General features: G+C 43.5%; 1 protein-coding gene across 2 annotated transcripts in view; it reads right to left on the reverse strand.

The window, feature by feature from the left end:
• LOC110986917 (scm-like with four MBT domains protein 1) overlaps positions 1–18,464 on the reverse strand; it is a 32,749-nt gene that overhangs the window by 2,868 nt on the left and 11,417 nt on the right. For both annotated transcript variants that reach the window (XM_022249235.2, XM_087135443.1), the window contains exons 5-20: positions 18,089–18,204; positions 17,582–17,673; positions 16,423–16,675; positions 15,757–15,854; positions 14,845–15,085; positions 13,943–14,052; positions 13,203–13,452; positions 12,069–12,151; positions 11,448–11,682; positions 10,860–10,905; positions 10,116–10,204; positions 9,230–9,479; positions 8,417–8,598; positions 7,522–7,853; positions 6,234–6,398; positions 1,514–1,648 (exon numbers count right to left, since the gene is read on the reverse strand). In XM_022249235.2, coding sequence (XP_022104927.2) covers positions 1,514–1,648; positions 6,234–6,398; positions 7,522–7,853; positions 8,417–8,598; positions 9,230–9,479; positions 10,116–10,204; positions 10,860–10,905; positions 11,448–11,682; positions 12,069–12,151; positions 13,203–13,452; positions 13,943–14,052; positions 14,845–15,085; positions 15,757–15,854; positions 16,423–16,675; positions 17,582–17,673; positions 18,089–18,204 — 2,677 coding nt within the window. The remainder of the gene's footprint in view (positions 1–1,513; positions 1,649–6,233; positions 6,399–7,521; positions 7,854–8,416; positions 8,599–9,229; positions 9,480–10,115; positions 10,205–10,859; positions 10,906–11,447; positions 11,683–12,068; positions 12,152–13,202; positions 13,453–13,942; positions 14,053–14,844; positions 15,086–15,756; positions 15,855–16,422; positions 16,676–17,581; positions 17,674–18,088; positions 18,205–18,464) is intronic.

The following is an 18,464-nucleotide window of genomic DNA, read 5'->3' on the forward strand; positions in this document are numbered from 1 at the left end:
CAAAAACTGTGCCTTTTACACGTTACAGATTATCCAAGCTTTTCTGAACAAGTGGGGGTGCTGTTGCTATGATGTAGATCAGAGAAGACACTGTTAAGTTGACAAGTTTTCATGTTCAAATTTTGAGCCCTTAGATTTCCTCTTTGAGACCAGTTACGAGAAAAGGTTGCTCTCTGGCCTACTGCTGTATACTTACATGACAAGAAATATAAAAGTCACTCTTTACCAACTGGCTTTCAAGCCCAACTATTTCTTCAGTGTGTGTATACAATGCAACATCATTCCTATCCATTTTGAAAACCTAATCACATATCACTCCACACTCGTTCCGGCATAAAGATATTATCGAAATATTCCAAGGTTAAAAAATACAAATTGGATCCATATCTTCCACGCAAATAAAATTCCAGCTGCTGTACTCAAAAGATTAGACAATGTAATACCACCTCCATTATAATAAGCCTTCAGATCTAATTCTGCTGGTCTGGACATAGTACAGAATAGCCTGTACAGTCACAGACCAGCACATATAACTGACTTCTTGTCAGGTGGCCATCTGCCGTTTCAGGACTACATTCCTCGCGTGATGTTATCACTTTTGCTGGTTTGTCAAAGCCGGTTACAAGGGGGCACAGTAGAAATGAAAAATACTAATTGACAGACGTAGAGCAAAGAAAACCCTCGGGCTTGAAATGTTTAGACAAGATAGCACAGTACATTTAGGGTACCGATGTCGCAAGCGGGGTGTGTTTGCAACTAACCAATTAAATACTGCCGTGTGGACACAGAGACAATCATTAATCTGATGTGTGTATGTCATCATACGATGCAACTCGGCAGCACACCAATCTCATCATTGGTTTCTGCATACTTATTGATAGGTTCACATTTGAGCAGAATTAGCTAGGAATAGCACTACGAAACTTTTTCTCATCCCAATTTTTTTTTTACCTCTCTGCAATTTCACTTAAAAACAGGAAACATCATGATACGCTAATGCTGAAGACGAGTGCTGGAACACAAGTGTTGAATATAATTGAAGCCTCTGGAGACAGTGACACGTAAAGCTCGAGTCACCTTGGGTTTTCCACATATGACGGGCTTACGTATTGTTGTTCATAATCAACTTTATCTTCTTATAAATGCCCCCGACCACGGACAGACGTATATAAAAAACCTGGACTTGCAACGCCTTTGTATGAACAAGAGCCCAACCAGCGGCCATTTTACTGAGCTGAATACAAAAGCATGGGAAGAACAAAGGCCGGCACTGCCAGGAAAGCTTTGTATTCGGCTCGGTAAAATGGCCGCGAGTGGATTCAATGACTCTATAAGCTGATTAAGGGCATTGCGAGTCCAGATTTTATTATACACGCCCGTGCCCCTGACCCCCAGTAAAATCATACTGAAATTGGAGAATTGGAATAGTAATGATAACCCGTTCAATATACACCGCAATTCAATTTTCCATCAATTCCATCGGTTTAAGTGGCATCATATAACTGCTTCTCACCTGTTCTTCAAAGATCCTGGCAAGCGGTGCGCAATCAGTTTTGTTGATGAATTTGACCACCTCGCTGGTGGTCCATTTGAGTGGGTTGGAAGCAAGTTGCAGCCGATCATCTGCCTTGTTGTCTGTCAAAAAGGCCTGCACAGGTAAACAAATTCAAATGGACAATACAATTACATGTATTGTGGGATGAGCAATTGAATCTATAATCCAGAAAGTTCAATTGAATGCAAAGAAAGGTTGCAAGAAATTCTGTGAAACATGATTTAATGCACCAATGTACAATTCAAATCACATACATATAAACTTCTTTCCATTCTGCAAATGATGGCCACAGAAAAACATGTCCTGACAATATGCCAAAGCGGACAGCAGGTTTATCCCGTGACTCATTGGGATGCCAAAATGGAACTTCAAGTGGTGTTTAATCCCCCCTGCCAAATGCACAATTTCTCTCTGAGCACTGTTTATTTATCTGAAGGAAGATGATGTTGTTATCTCTTATTTGCATGTTCAAGCAAGTGACTCTGGTGCCAAAAACACACGAAAACCCTTTGTTCAACCCTGTGTTAATCTGGGCATGGCCTGCTGTTGGATTTTTTTCCCCTTTTCTTGGAAATGTTTCTGACAAATATTTGTGAAATATTAACAATGACATTACATCAAGTGCACTCCAGAGTGAACAGAAAATTAAACCTTCAATTTTCACCATCTGTCTTCTCCCTTAAATAAAGTGGAGATCAACGCACATTCACAAAATGAAAATTCTGAAAATGATACAGTTGTTTTGCATATGTATTGCGCTTTGTAAATATTATGTTTTCAGTTAGTTTTGGGTGAGATGACCTTTAGGTTTTTTCAAACTTATTTTTTTTTCATGATTGGGAGTTCTAAAGATTTTCTATTGACACGTCAGTATCAAGTCCGACACTCCATCAACAGCTCGATATGCCGCTTGCTTTAGTTTCTATTTGCATAACCTGCACGGCTTTTGCAGTTATCCAGCCTCAACACAAACACCATTGTACTTAGCCATCTTGCTTCAAACAAACATATCCTAGCCAGTTCAGCTCCGTCTAATCTGCCCGCTTTCGATACATGACGCCAAAGCAAAATGTCAAGACTGGAAAACACCGAGTTCAAAATAACATGCTGAAGCTGACTTGTTGTTTAAGTCTCCAGTTATCTCCCAACTGAGATAGAATCTGTCATCTGATAGTTTGTACAAGATTGCATCCAGAGGTGGGATTCACTTGGAAAGGTGGGATATCCCCCCCCCGCCATCACCCCCTCCCATGTAGGTCAGCCTATTGATGAGTGTCATGGATGCTGTGGGAAGCGATAATAGGCAGGAAAGAGATCGCTGAGATGGAGCGGATGTACATACTGGGGAGTATCTTTGAATTTCCAGTCAAAATGCATGCACTCTATTTTACGTGTGCCAAGGTTTCAATTCCGTATTTTTCCCTTGAAAGCTTTGGTTTTGCTTTCAGTTATACAGTGAATCACGTTCTATACTTCAACGGATTCTGCACTGTTTTGAAGTGAATACAAAGGTTTGCCTGTTCAGCTAAATAAAAGCATTCTGGAAATTCTACCCCTTTAAAGTGAATGAAATAAAGAGAAAAAAGAAGTCATTCACAAGGTATCTTTTTTCAAAACTGAATGGAAATAAAATCCCACCCAAATATGGTCTTCTGAATGAAAATATCAGCAGGGAGAAGTCATTCACAAATTATGTATTCTTTTCGGCAAAATTTAGAACAAACAATTTCTAGTAAACGCTTATGGATATTTGACACTGATGAATTCAGTTTAGATATAAAAAGGAACCTCTAATCTTGGCTATGTGACTGCATATAAATAACCTCAAAGGTTACTGCACTAACTTTACTTGATGGCAATGTGTGGCTAGGTACACCTTAAGAGGACACTTTCTTTTGTTAGGAGAGTCAAAGCCATATTGTGGGGGCAAAAATTGGTTCCCATGATGTTTTTCTGACATGTGCATTCTCCATAACCCGGTAACCAGTACGTGTGTGAGTGTGCAAGACGACTTCCAGGGGTGATACCGGAGGAAAAGGAAACATCCCCAAAATAGACACCAGAGGGCGCTACAGCAGCAGAGGGTCTATGGTATAAATAAATTGGTGTTTGCCTATATCTACTAGCGCCTCGTAAAACTGCCATTTTGGGGGGCTCTGTAACAACTTTTGTCAACAAAAACACCTCAATGGCGATATCACAATTTTTCCAGTTGTTTCAAAAATCCTGAACACCTGATGGAAAAATCCTGAAATCGGGAAAATCTTGACAGATCTCACCCCTAAACTTCTGTACATCAACTGAACTTGCATTGTAGAGAGAAGTTAATTTTTAACTAAGTCAAATGCTGAAATAATGATATCAACTGTACTGAATTTTAACTAAAATCAACTTTTGGATAAAACTCTTGGACAAACCAAATGAAGGTGAAGTAAGGATGCATAAATATATGTATGTGGGCATAATCAAAAGTCAAATTTCATGGAAACAACCGAACTGTAGGGTCAGTAAATCATAAAGATTACTAGACCAGAACACATTAACCACTTGCCGCTGGGGATTCCGGTTTTGGGCACGTATTCTTTATACGCGTAGCCGGGGTCTCCAAAATCGTACAAAGGGAACTGCGCCTTGTAACAAAAAAACGTACTCGTAACAAAAGGGAATTAGCAACATTTTTTCACTCTCAATAGTGGAGATATTCCAGCCTTGTTTTGAAACAGAATACCACGGTTTGGGGCATTCAGTGGAGGGGATTACTACCAGGGACAAAAGTGCTCCACCACCACCTCTGGCCCCTATTGAAAAGAGGTCAGCAGTGCACTGTGCCAGTTTCGTGAACAAAAAAAAATTACGTAACACCGCACAATCTGGGCTCTTTTTACAAGGCAGCAGGCCTGGCTGGAATACTCCAGCGTCAATAGATGTTGTGTATCAGATTAGAGTAGGAACCAGACAGTCCTTCGTGTGGGTGTAAGTGTCCAGTAAATGAAGATGTGAATTTTAAATAATTTTGAAAACAGAGAGAAATGGAAATTATCCCGTCCCAACATCATCAACATTCATAAATGCCCCCAGCGTGATGTGGTTAAAAGACTGACATAATGCCAAATGTGAATATGAACTATTAATCTCTGTTTGCTGATTCGTCATTTTTGCTTCACAAAACTTTCAGAATAAATTACACATGTTGATAACTATGTAAAAAAAAGCACCTGACTGACGGGTTTTAACGGTATAGATGCTGCAAGTCAGACATTAAAATCACTGGCCTTGCAGCACCGGTTCAGTGGGTATTTTTAAACTTCAACCAATCAACATGTAATTCTATGCCTAACCAAATAAACCTCCCTATTAGAGTCAATAAGTAACAGCACTACAGTCGTCGTTCTCTGTTTTGGAATGTGTGGACACATGAGAGCGCTATGACATCTTCGGAACATGAAGCTTTATCGTGAGTGACTTATAATGCTAGCACAAACTTCGAACCTTACTTGAAAAAATGTCTGAATTCCCATAGAAAATGGGTCCCCTCTCAAAAAAAAAAAAAGTGGTTTTCGATCCACCTTAACTTGCTCTAAAACCCTTAGCACTTTTGCTAGGAAACTTCCTGAGCCTCAAAATGTCCTTCCTGTAAGGCCAAAAAAAAAAAATAGTCGGTCTCTGGTCAGCGTGCATCGATTTTGAACATGCGCGTCAGTAGTTTTTGCCATTTTTTCTCAAAATTTTCAAAACAGCGCCCTCTATTTCTGCACTGCCTGAATGTTCACGAGTAGACTGATTTCCAGCCACAAGTCCATAAGTAGGAAGGGACTTGACATGGGTTTCTTGTTCTCGCGCTCGAACGGCAGGAACACGACTCAAGAACACTGTTCTCGGAACAGGATCACACACCACCTCCTCGTCAGGGTTTTACAGGAACACACGGAAAAACTCGTGAGATTTTGATTTTTTAACAACCGTAAGAAATAGCTAGATGGCTTACAAAGCCGGAGACAATGGGCAATATTTTCCACAACACAGAAATGAATGTTCCTTTTGAAATAGAAAAGAATTCAGCCCAGTTACTCAAGCATTTACCCTCGAAGAACGTAACGGACGCTGCCATTTTTCTTGTAGTACTACCAGCGTTAACTGGTTTTACATTTCCGGCGTTTGAGCGGCCGAGCCACAAACAACAAATCGAGCTGTTCATGAACATACCAGAACAAGCTGCCCGAACTCAGCCGGTGATAGATCCGTTACGACTGTTTAATGTTAATGTCGAACACAAACAGTAGACCATGGGTAGGTTACAATGTTGCAGCCAGTTGATCAACAACAATGGCGGAATGACGAGTGATGTGCTACTACAAGCCTTTGCTCTTTGATTAAATATGCCACTCATTTCCGTGTCCGTTGCCAGTCTTAAAAAGCCAACCCCATCCCCCCTATACAAACAAAACTGACCAGAGACCAAGTATTTTTTGGGAGCCTAAAGGAAAACAAACACGATTTCTGTACCTCATCTTTCAAGATGAAAGTAGATGAAGCCGCATGGTTAAGTAACAGCTCTACCTCCATAAAGGTGGTAAAATCTTTGCAAACCTCCGTGGGAATTGTGAAAGGTCTCAAGAGAGTTCAAAAGGCAAATAGTGCAAACGTACAGCACACAGGGGATGACTGGAAAAAGCCTTACTTTTGTCTTCCCCTTGGTGTGGTCGGCGGTGGAGTTTTCGACTGATGACTTCTCCTTCTCCACTTTCTTGTGTGATCGGTTGGAGGTCAGTATTGCAGCGAATGTCTTGAGCTTGGTGCCTCGTTCTCTGTGGGGCAGGATCAGCCTTGGAGGCACTGGATGGATCTGAGTGATGACAACGGAAGGTGTGTGTAAAAAGGACAGAGGTTCATCCCTGACAATCGGCTCGGTGAAATTAAGGGGCTGGAGTCGAGATCATCAATAAACAGTTCCCACAAAAGTCTGAAAAAAATCCTGGAGCTTTTCCAGGGCTAAACTAGGACAACGTCCGTGACATCTAATGCCATTCTTCATAAAAAAAGTTGTTTGGTACTTTGTTCTGGAAGACAGCCACGGCCAGACATGGATTGCCGACAAGGATAACCTCCAAATTCATTTTTTTATATTATACCATTATCACATCAAAAAGGGCCCATCAAAAATAACCCCTCCATGGCCTTCATTTCCATTTACTTTCCTAGGATCTCTCCCAGGACTGCCTTTTTTTCAGGATTTTCCATGACCCTGGGAACCCTCATCATAACACCTAAACACAGACCCATTCACAAGACCAGTCACAAGCACCAGAGAGCACAATGACACAGGAGTGCTTTTGTTACCACTCATTTCAATAGTCTTTGCCTTGAATTCAGACTGGAGATCTTGTGTTGCTTTTCTGAGGGGATTGTGGAGCCTTGTGATAGTCTTAACCCTAACCCTGCTCCAAGCATGCTTTAAGCACTATGCTTAATCCAACAAAATCCAAGAACTTAAAAAGTATGAGTACTACTCAATCCAACCAGGTTCAACACTTGAAACTGTTCTGATACTGCTCAATTTAACAGCAGAGTCATTCCAGCATTTTTGAAAACCCAGCTGAGTTCAACAAGATCCAACAAGAATATGCCATTCACATCTACTGCTCAATCCAACAGGATCCAACCGATACTTCCACCTGTTGGATCTTGTTGTGTTCAGCTGGGTTGGGGTTTCAACGAGAAGACTGCTGGACATCCTCTGAGTAATTTGCTTCATTTATTTGCGCGGAATGGATGAAATTTCTGGAACATTTTGAGAGTTCTCACTGCCACTACGTCTGCGGCACACGTACAATTCTGCAACAAAGATTAGAAAACCTCCCATGCTCAACCTCTGACCTCACAGAGGTGGTCAAAGTGAGTTAACTGCTAAAACAAGAAAGCAATGCCAAATCAGAAAACCATATTTGCCTTTGCATCCCAAAACTGACCTTCTTTCTCTTGGCGGACTGGAGCAACGCATGCGCCACTGTCTGTGATGTGGTGTTCTTCTTGATGGCTGCTAATCCTCCGCCCCCTCTGCCCATCTCCTGTCTCCCCCCATCTTCCGTCTCCTCCTCGTCCTCCAACTCCTCTCCACCATTCCCGTCTTGTCCCCCGTCTTCCTGGGACAGGCTGTGCCTCTTGCGGTGGACGAAGGGCCTGCGCTTCTTGCGCCGCTTGTTCCCCTTGCGCACTGGGGGCAGCAGTGACTTCATCGGGTTCTTGCGGCCCGGCGGCCGACCGATGTGGTGGAATTTCCTCTTCTTGCCGTACTGGTAAGCTGTGAGGCAAAGTAGAAGGAAGAATGTGACTGGATCCGACAAAATGAGTCTCAAGGCCACAGTTTGGGTGGTTTTGCTTAGATCTCACCAAGTTTTTAGAAAAATCCCACTGAGCCCTTAGTTTGGATGAATTACTCAGTTTGGTAAAGTGGTGAAACTGGACAATGTGTGGGTGGAAAAATGTTGTTGGTTTCAAGTGTATGCATTGTGCAAGATTCTTGAACAGGTCTTTGCCTTAATCAGGATGCAATGTCCGGAGAATGACCTTCAAGTCTTTCGAAAGGTTTAGTATTAAAGAAGCATTCAAAGAGGAATGCTTGCATTGCCTAGTCATTTGTGCACCAGTGATGTGGAGCCTCCGTTGCTAAGGAAACAGCGCCCTCTCTTGGTCCAGCTCAAAACCCATAGTGGGTGTCAAACATCAACAAACAAGACAAAGTGTTTTCACTGTTGTTTACCAAAAGTTAAAGCTGATTTTCGGTACAGCACTCAGCACATCAGTAGTCTGGGAATGAGAGAGGCAGCGTGGTACCCCACCCTTCACAGACACACACACACTTACTGTATTTGGTCTTGGTCAGGTTGGTGCAGTTGTCGGGACACTCCTCGTCATCTTTGACACACCTGAGAGACACCAGGTTGGGACAACACTCCAACTTGATGCAGGTTGTTCGCAGGTACTCGGTCATCTCAACAGAGGACTTGCAGATCTCCACCAGGGAGCGATAACTTTTGCCCTTGTACCTGGTGGGCCAACGAGAGAAAGAAGTCCCACAATATTTCAAAAACATTTTAGCACTGCACACTCTCTGTCATCTTACAATCTGCCCTGCCTTCCTCTAAGAAAAACCACACCTCTCTGACTGTAAGATCTATAACTGTCCATTAGGACAAAGTGTGGAAGTTTTGTTGAAGCACAGCAGGGATCTGTCTTTGCCAAAAGATCTGTCATGGCGCTGCTTAGCACCGAAAACTTGCTAAGCATATATAACACCTGCTTAGCATAAACAGGTTATCAGCCAAATATAGAAGTAGAAGCTGTGTTGAAGCACCACCGAGATCTATCTTTGCCAAAATGTCCAAAAAGTATTTTGGACAAGCCTCGAGCAAGCAATTTAGAATCATACGCTCAAATTTTCTTCTGAGTGAGTGCTGGACTCAGGAGTAGAGGCTGTTTAATTATCCCTTGGTGGATGATGTAGAAATCCTGAGGCTTGTTGGGCTTAAAAGATAAGAAAACTGAAGCTAGACTGGGGGGGGGATATCAGTGTGCACTCACATCCAACTATTCTTCGCAAAAAAACCACCACATTCTAACATGCAAAAGAGATACATCTTTATGTGATGTCACCAAGACCAGTTCCGAGACACTCACTTGGCCTTCATGACTTGCAGGTGGCCGTTCATGCCTGCCGTCTCCTCGCTCTCGATCTCCAACTCCTTCAGCACCCGCGGCGGCTTGTAGGCGGCGTTGATGAGCAGCGACAGCACCTCGCGAAGCACCAGCACCACGATGCCTGGCCCCACGGCCTTGGGCAGCTCGGCGATGCGGCCTTTGCTCAGGTAGGGGCCCGAGAAGCACTTGTGGTTGAAGAAGACCTTGCCGGTCCAGTCACTGTCGTGACCTGTGAGGGGTCAGGGGTCAATGGGAAGGGTCGTGGAGTGTGTCACCCCGATTATTCTGAATAAATACATCAACTGATGAAATCAACAAGCATTTCCCAACAATTTATTGTTTCAGAACTGTATCCTTCCAAAGTGGAAAATATGGTAAAAAGTACTGTATTTATAAGAATAACTTTAAATAATGCACTGCGAACAAAACATGCATAACAAAAATATGTTCTGAAAAGTAATGACAAAACATCACTGTTGTCTGTGGGTAGTTTTGGCCGGGAATAATCAGCCAGATTTTGACTCCAAATATTCACATGTTGCTAAACATGGAAGGTTGAAAAACCTGGCCTTCTGTGACCACCACGGTCATTTCAGTTCTGGCCACTCCTGGCCACTCTGGACATAAAAGGAATAAACTAAGAAAAGCTGCTGGCGATACAGAAGCCTCAAGAAACCAACAGAAAATTTAGAGGAAATGTCTAAAGGTTAACTCGGTGTTCCACTGTGAACTTTTCTTCTCAATGGCAACCGTCCAGCACTGGGAGTATGCAATGCAACCAGCATAGAATGGGAACATTTCTGATATCTCTTTGTTTGTTAGTTAGCTGTTTGTTTATTTCTTTTTGTAAGCCACTGTAAGTTACCTTCCGCTGAGTCTTCATCCCTACTCATCTCCCGGATCTTCTGGTACAAGTCTCTGCCAGGACTCATGGGTGAAATCGACGGCTGAGGACTTCAGTGGTAAAATGATGGATAAAAATACTGCGTTAACGGTGAAATGTTTCTGTTAGGAAGGAGCTCCATCTGTTGACTGCCAGAAATAAGGGCGTTTCACAATAGTGCACCTCCAAGAGTTCGCAACGCGTTGGCCAATCACAACACGCGAAATTTGTCAACCCAATGTGAGTTTGGAGAGGGTCGACAAATTTTGCGAGTTGTAATTGGCCAATGCGTTGCAAACTCTTGGAGGCGCACTATGGTGAATAGCTCGTATTTAAAAGGGCCCATTTTGCTGTCACTGTGGGACACTCTCATGGCCCAAATTTACAGAGTTATTAAGTAGCTTGGCGAACTTATTTACCTTGCAAAATGGAAACGGGGAACAGTTTGAAACCAACAATATGTATATACTGTTTTTGCCATTTAATAGTTTCTGGCAAACAAAACTACAAAATAGACTTTAAAATTGTTCGTTGGCCAATTTTTTTCCGACAATAACCATAGCCTGTAAAATCTAGCTTTTTATTCTGTAACGAAAATTTGTGGCATGATGTGGCATGTGGTATTCTGGAATAACTAAACAAACTGTGGGTCCAACATGGCAGACAGCGAACAAGGAAGGCAGAGGCTTAGAATAGGAAGAAAAAAAGACACATCTTGCAACTCACCTGTGTTTTTCAGGCCACACGATGGCCACCTTTTTGGCCTTCCGAGCTGTAAAAAGTGACCGACAAAAATGTGTAAGAATTTCTTCATTGGGGCATTGAGTTGGTTAAGTCCATTTTATTCAAACATCAGTGCACAGCTTTTTCTGCAGTAAGAAAGGAGAAACAATTTCTACAAGAGAACATGGTGATGTCATTTCCAATGGGTACCTAATGATTTGGGGTTTTTTATGGCGCTGCTAAGCACTGAAAACTTGCTAAGCATAGATAATATAGGTTACCAGCCAAAAATTCACAACGATGCATATTCTCAACAACTGAATCCCGGCTTTATTTTGTCTAAAATTTGCTAAGCAGCCCTTTATTCTGAGCAGAACCTTAAAACTGGGCCCAGGTGTCTGAGTGAAAATGTGACCAGTTTGTGCACATTCAGTCGAAAATTAGGATGCACTATCCACACATTTGCTATGTGTCTTTCACTTGGTCTTATAAGTACACTACACAATGCTACAGGTAACGGTATCACGTTTACCTTATACTCAACCTATATCTAACTTGAATGTTTCGGTTCCACCGAGCCTAATCTCTCACCGATGAGTTTCTTGGGTGCCTTGAGGACGTATCCGTTGCTGTCGCACCAGCCCACGGGGAAGATGTCGTAGGACTCCGAGTCCACCACCAGATTGGGCAGCTTGCTGTTGTCAAAGTGGACCCACATGTGGCGGTTGACCACCTTGGTGATGGTAGCCACGCATATCTCTGAGGGACAGAATGGGTTGACCGCCTCCAGCTTCATGAAGGGGCGGAACTCGTGATCTCGGGAATACTGCCAATAGAATTTGAGTCATATTCTCAGACAAAGTTTTCCAACTTCCTTCTTTTCTTTCTGAACTTGAGCCTGATAATGATTACTGGCTCAACAGAAGGAAGAATGTGATTTCAAATGAAACTTCAAGTTACATACATTTATGAATGTACATGTTGTGTTGTGTAAACAAGCACAAAAAAGATACTGATTTTTAGATTCTTAAATTGACAATGGCCATTTCACGGAGGCTTTGATGTTAGCAAAACTGGTCCCAAGCAATACACTGCAAAGCCAGAGCAAATAATCTTCAATGACAACAGTGCTCCGGCCAAAGGAGAGAACATATCCAAACAGTGCTGAGATTTACGTGCAAGCTGAAGTTTGATTATTCTCATGAGACTTACGATTCTAAACAGCTCTTTGGGAGCCGGTTTTGTGTCGCACTGTTTCAGGTATGAATTCCACTGAAAGTGGGGCTCCTCGTAACCTGAATGAAAACAAATACAGAAAAACTTCTCATAAAACTGGAACGGCTTTGCTTTGTGGGAACAGTTCTTGAAATATGACCTGCCCATCTTTGACAATTTTACACTTCAAATAAAGGTTGGCGAAATAAACGTTGATGAACCACAGTGCTACGATCGTCATGTTTTGATGTATTTTGGAATAAAAAGGAATCCACAAAGTCATTTAGAGATTTTCGTTGAGAGGGTGAGGTTAAGAAAAGGCACTGACATTTTTAGCCGGGAAGAATTACCAAGGAGAATGGTCCCATCATTTCGATAAATGTCCGACTCAGTCTGTAGATGGGAGACGGAACTCCGTCACCCTAGCAATATCTGATAAGCTGACATGAAGTATGCATTCACTTGTTTGTGCACTCAGGGTGCGATTATGAGTGACTGATTTTCATTTGGAAGCAAGAAAACTGCGGGGGTGCTGGGCGCGGCCATGACATTAAACTGGGCTGAGACACTCTTTCTACCACCTGTTAGAGGGATATATGCCCAAGGAACCCAGGTTACGTTGTTTAACTCCTGATCAAAAGGTCAGAGGTCAATCCAACAGGGGCATGTATGGTAACCCTGGACAGTGACTGTGCCCTGGGTTGCCTCTTTCCATACAGGTGGATAAAACGGTACCTGTCAGGACAGAGAGGGTTACTGTGTTTGATTATCTGTTTGCCCCTGAGATGGCATCATGGAGCTGTACTCTCCCCCAAGAGTCGAATTGGAACTTTTTTTGGGGGGGGGAGGAATATTGATGGCAGTGTTGTATTCAAGTCCATCAAAAGTTCCTCCGGGAGTCCGGTCACAAGTCCTTTCACAGGCCAGTCATGACGAGCAGGGTGAACAACGGCAACGAAATGCGTCTATCAGAGTTCATTTGAATAGCCTGTGACATGGTTTCAGACTGAATGACAATGCCCTTTGACCTTCTGCACAGGAAGAGCAATAATACAGAGCCTTGAACATCAATACTTAGAGATAGTCGCATTCTACAAATATCTGTTATTATTAATGTGGTGACAGCAGTACCTTTTGGGGGTGTGAGCGCATAGCCGTGCTTCTCGCACCAGCTGACAGGGAAGATCCCGCCTGAGTCGGCATTGCACATGAAGGTGGTCTTGTTCCTTTCATCAGTCAGGCTGTCGATGCTCACCAGGAAGGACTTGTCGTTCAGCCACTCTGAGACGGTGGCTGGGCAGATCTGGGAGGGCACCTTGGGGTTGACGGCTTCTAGCTTCATCCCCTTCCTGAAGCGATGACAGCGGATCTTTGGCTGGTCCTGGAATTCACAATGACGGGCAAAGCTTCCACTGATCTTTCCGAAACTTAACAAACAACTTATAAAATTTGTATCTGACACATGACAAAACATCTGGACAAGTGCCACGGTCATTTTTTTTTCTCTGAATCAAGGAAAACTCGACGATCACGGCAGTATTAGTGTGGTTTGACACCCAATGTCAGATGCGCAGTAGGCCAAAAAAAAAAAAATTCCCCCTTGGGGAAAATGTGACTTGTTTTTGGCAAAGCTAACTGTATGCACATGGATCTAACACCGCACTCATAAACATACTAAAAGCCAATAGACACAACGATTTGAATGCATGGGTTTGTACATGCACTTTGCCTCTGAGAACGACTGCAAAGGAAAATTGCTGTGCAAGTTCTAAGACGAAAACGGCCGCAAACTTAGCTTAAAACTGCCACATGTCAATCCAGCAACTTGGAAGGAAATTCTCTAATTTTGCAGCTGTCATTTCCAATGTTACCTTGAAGAACTCTTTAGGAAACGCAGCTTCTTTCAGGGCTGCTGAGAGGGCATACTGGTAGGTGGTGTTCCAGGCTGCCTCGGTATTGTTGGGTATTCTCTTTCTCAACACTGTAAACATTCAGTAAGATCATAAAAAAATTCCATGATAAATGTTTCTCCGTTATTTCTAGTAGTACAGTTCATACAAATGGTTTTAAGGTTTACATTAAAATCAAAGGCAGGTCAAGTCTGGCTAGGTCTGGTCTGGCTAGGTCTGGTCTGGTCAGGTTCGGTCTGGTCAGGTCTGGTCTGGTCTGGTCAAGTCTGATCTGGTGAGGTCTGGTCTGGTGAGGTCTGGTCAGGTCAGGTCTAGTCTAGTCTGGTCTGGTCTGGTCAGGTCTGGTCTAGCTTGGTCTGGTCTGGCTAGGTAAGATTTGGCTAGGTCTGGTCTGGTCAGGTTTGGCAAGGTCTGGTCTGTTCAGGTCTGGTCTGGCTAGGTCTGGCCCGGTCTGGTCTGGTCAGGTTCGGTCTGGTCAGGTCTGGTCTGGTCAAGTCTGATCTGGTGAGGTCTGGTCTGGTCAGGTCAGGTCTAGTCTGGTCTGGTCTGGTCTGGTCAGGTCTAGCTTGGTCTGGTCTGGCTAGGTAAGATTTGGCGAGGTCTGGTCTGGTCAGGTTTGGCAAGGTCTGGTCTGGCTAGGTCTGGCCCGGTCTGGTCTGGTCAGGTTCAGTCTGGTCAGGTCTGGTCTGGTCAAGTCTGGTCTGGTGAGGTCTGGTCAGGTCAGGTCTAGTCTGGTCTGGTAAGGTTTAGTCTGGTCTGGTAAGGTCTAGTCTGGCTAGGTAAGATTTGGCTCAGTCTGGTCTGGTCAGGTTTGGCAAGGTCTGGTCTGCCATTGGCTATACTCTTTCGCTTGATCGTCTTACCTGCAGGGGGCTTCATGAAGACCAGCTTCTCTTTGGCCCAGCCAATGGGATGCACCCGCCAATGCAGGTAGAAGAGCCAGAAGTCGTCAGCATTGTCCTCAATGCCGGCGTAGCGCAGCCTGAGCCGGCCGCCATAGGTCTCTTTGATGACAGCGATCCAGGCATGGCGGGGGTTCAGCTCGTCCTGGACCTCCACACGCATGCCCTTCTTGATGCGGTCCACCGGGGTCGGGCTGGACACCTATTAAAACAGAACACCCCCCGAGACAAAAATTCCTGTAACTCCAGAACGAAAAGTTGCACTGTGCCACTAAGGCCATGGACACTGGTCTGACACCCTGATCTCTATACTTGATGAGACCCTTAAAATGTTTCCTTGAATATTCAGACTTTCTGGAAGTGTTCATCCAGGAATGTCAGTCTTATTATCTGTTCCTTTCATTTTAGGAACACACTCGGCCTTTATCTTAAAATACAAGAATTAAACCGTTTCCTTATTTCACTTATTTATTCTATTGGCAATTTGATTTTTAAAGAATGGTAACAAACTTAAAAAATTCCTACATTAAACTGTATACTTCCTATTCAAAGCTAAGATTTACAAAACATACATACTCAAAAGAGAGGCCAGTCCCATTCTTTAAAAATCCCTTTTCTTTAAAGGAAATGTAAATTGCCTTAAAAGTCTGATACACGTCAAACAGAACTTGCAGAATGACTCGGGATATTTGGTACCCTTTGCATATTCCTAATATTTCAGTTAGAAACTCACCTTTCTGATATAAAGTACATAAAAAGTAAAGGAAATGTAAATTGCCTTAAAAGTCTGATACACGTCAAACAGAACTTGCAGAATGACTCGGGATATTTGGTACCCTTTGCATATTCCTAATATTTCAGTTAGAAACTCACCTTTCTGATATAAAGTACATACTCAGGAATGCTCTTGGCCCCAGTCAGGTAAGTTACCAGAAATTCCTCCCAGTTTCTTGAGCCTTTATTGAGCAATTCTGAAAAAGGACAGACCACAAAAGGGATTAAAAAAGGTTACAAAATCAGGTTGTGGAAAACTTTAAAGCTGATACCCTTTGAAGTTGCTCGGCGGCCAATTCGAGTTGCCATGAAGATAATGCAAGTCCGATCGACAGCCAATCACTAGTCAATCACAGGTCAGTCACAAGCCAATCACAATTCACAAAGTCTTGCTCGAAGCTACAAGCTATTCAAACAAACTGTGTCAAAGGCAAGTCCTTTTTAAATACTAACGCGTCCTGTTTCTTGTGAACTGACTTGGGACCCGACTAATAACGGATTGAGTCATAACTTTGCTGCCCGCCCCTAGATCAACATCAAATTTTTTTTTCGCACATGACAAAAAACGCTGTACAACCATGCTTTGACTTTTGCTCTAATATGTATCACAGAGTCTGTCACAAGTGCATATGCACTGCTAAGACTACAGAAACCCTACTAGTAGGGTCAAAAGTGGAATTGATAAGCACTTTCTTCGCAAGAACAAACTAGACAAAAATGTGGACAATTAAGAGCACTGTTAGTACAAGGGATCTTTTACCGTACCGTCAGGTGGTCGGAGACTACGGCCGTTCCTTGCACACCAGCCGATGGGATGGAGCTCCCCTGTGGCCATGTCCACCCAGAAGTCCCTGGAGCGGTCATTGCTGTAGCCGCCGTAGCGCAGCAGGAGCAGGCTGCCGCAGGCCGTGACCACGCTGGCCACCCAGTAGGACTTGTAAGGCACGAAGGCGCTCGGCTTGTTCTGTACCTCCACTTTCATGCCCACCGACACGCCCGACTGAATGCTGGCCTCCACCTGAGCAAAAAAGAGCAGAGAAGGACAACACGTTTTGGGTGTGATGTTCAAGCATCAATGAAAAGCAATACAAACTGAACTGTAGACCATGGATTCTGGATACAAGGAAGACAGCGGAACTAAATGTTTCATACAAGTAATGGGCAACTGGATTGTCTGTTTTGTGTGGGACGAGAGAAGGTGCGTTTCCACACAGCAAGACACCCCTTGGAGAGAACTCACCACACGTGCGCACAGGTTTACATGCACTTGGTGTAGGGTACCAGTTTGTGCCGGAGTGTCTGGTCTCTGCTCTGACGCTAGGCATGTGCCCACAAGAAAGTGTGCTGGGTGCATTGTGAGCCTGATTGGACAACTTCCCACAACCCTGTCTCTTCCTGGCCTATGAGGGGTGTGTTTCTAGGTCAAGCGGGTAGTACCTTTACATGCCTTGCTGTTATGTGTTCCAGTTTTTGGGGGGCTGGAGAAAACTGCCCTTTTACGGGGAGCCAGGTTGGCGTAGGGGTTCTTCCCTCACTCTTCACCTCTGCGGCCCGGGTTCGAATCCCGGCTCGGTCCACATGTGGATTGAGTTTTCAGTCCCTACCTGATTCTGTGGGTTTAAGCCAGAATATTCCAATGGGGGTTCCCTCCCACCTCTAAAACTACAACTGCTTCTCACTGTCTCCTCTCTACAGGTTTCTTCAGGCTTGTAAGCTACAGTGCCTGGGCGCTTTTGAGGAATCCTCGGTGCCATTAGCAGAAATGATTAATAATAATAATAAATCTCCAACAGACTTTACTGAAATTTGGGATTCAGTGTACACATCTGTAAAGTCTGAGTTTATCAACTTGAAACATTTTAGTAAGGTATCCTCGTTTATGTGTTACATTGTGGTCCATAAACGAGGAACAAAGTGTGCTTACATGTTTAAAGGCAGTGTGTGGGGCAGGTTTGGATCCGGTTATTTCCAGGTAATCTTCCCATGTGAACTCAATGTTGTCTTCGTCCTGTGTAGCTGGGAATCAGAGAAAAAGGAACGAAGATGTCACTAGTAGGCATAATAAATAGAAAAAAAATGGCCTCAATGTTAATCCTTCACATATTATTAAAGTTTTGTAATTTAATTTAAAAAAACCCCCAAAGCCAGACCAATCACGACCTCAGCGTGGACAAAAAGTTGGAGATCATGCCGTACTCAACACTTAAAAAAACAAGAAAGTGGATGTAAAAGCCCACACTTGGAAGTGTCAATGAGCAGTCAACCTGGAATTCATCAACACCGAGAAATCCCATACACTGCGTGCTGAAAGGTGTTTTCGATTCGTAGTCTACATAACAACATTACAAACCCCCCCCCGGAAATCAGCTCATCTGTGACTGAGTCGCTCGTCTGAGAGGTCTTTTACTATATTGTACGACCCAACACTCACCTTCCTTACTGGCGTCCTCCTTCTTCGTCTCTTCCTTCTCCTCTTCACCTTCTTCTATCTCGGAGTGTCTTCGCTTTCGTTGAGGGACTGCTGCTTGAGGGTAAGGCATTTTGTACCTGGGAGAGAGACAATACAGATTACCTCAACAGTTTGATCATGGGCCCATATCTCTACTGTGGTACTTACATGCACTGATAATTTTAAGTGTTTGAGAGATTACATTTTTTATTCAAAACTTTGACAAAGTATGAGTTTGGTGTTCAGACAGGACGTGCTCAAAATGAAACGTTTTGTACAGGTCATTTGACAATGTCAGTGTTTTTGAGCAAAGTCGGTCCTATCAGGGTGGCTTTGTGCCAACTCACAGGAACCAACT

This window comes from Acanthaster planci, linkage group LG04 (genome assembly GCF_054643075.1).
Source record: "Acanthaster planci isolate LZ-2023a linkage group LG04, COTS_SCS, whole genome shotgun sequence".
NCBI classification, from domain to species: Eukaryota; Metazoa; Echinodermata; class Asteroidea; order Valvatida; family Acanthasteridae; genus Acanthaster; species Acanthaster planci.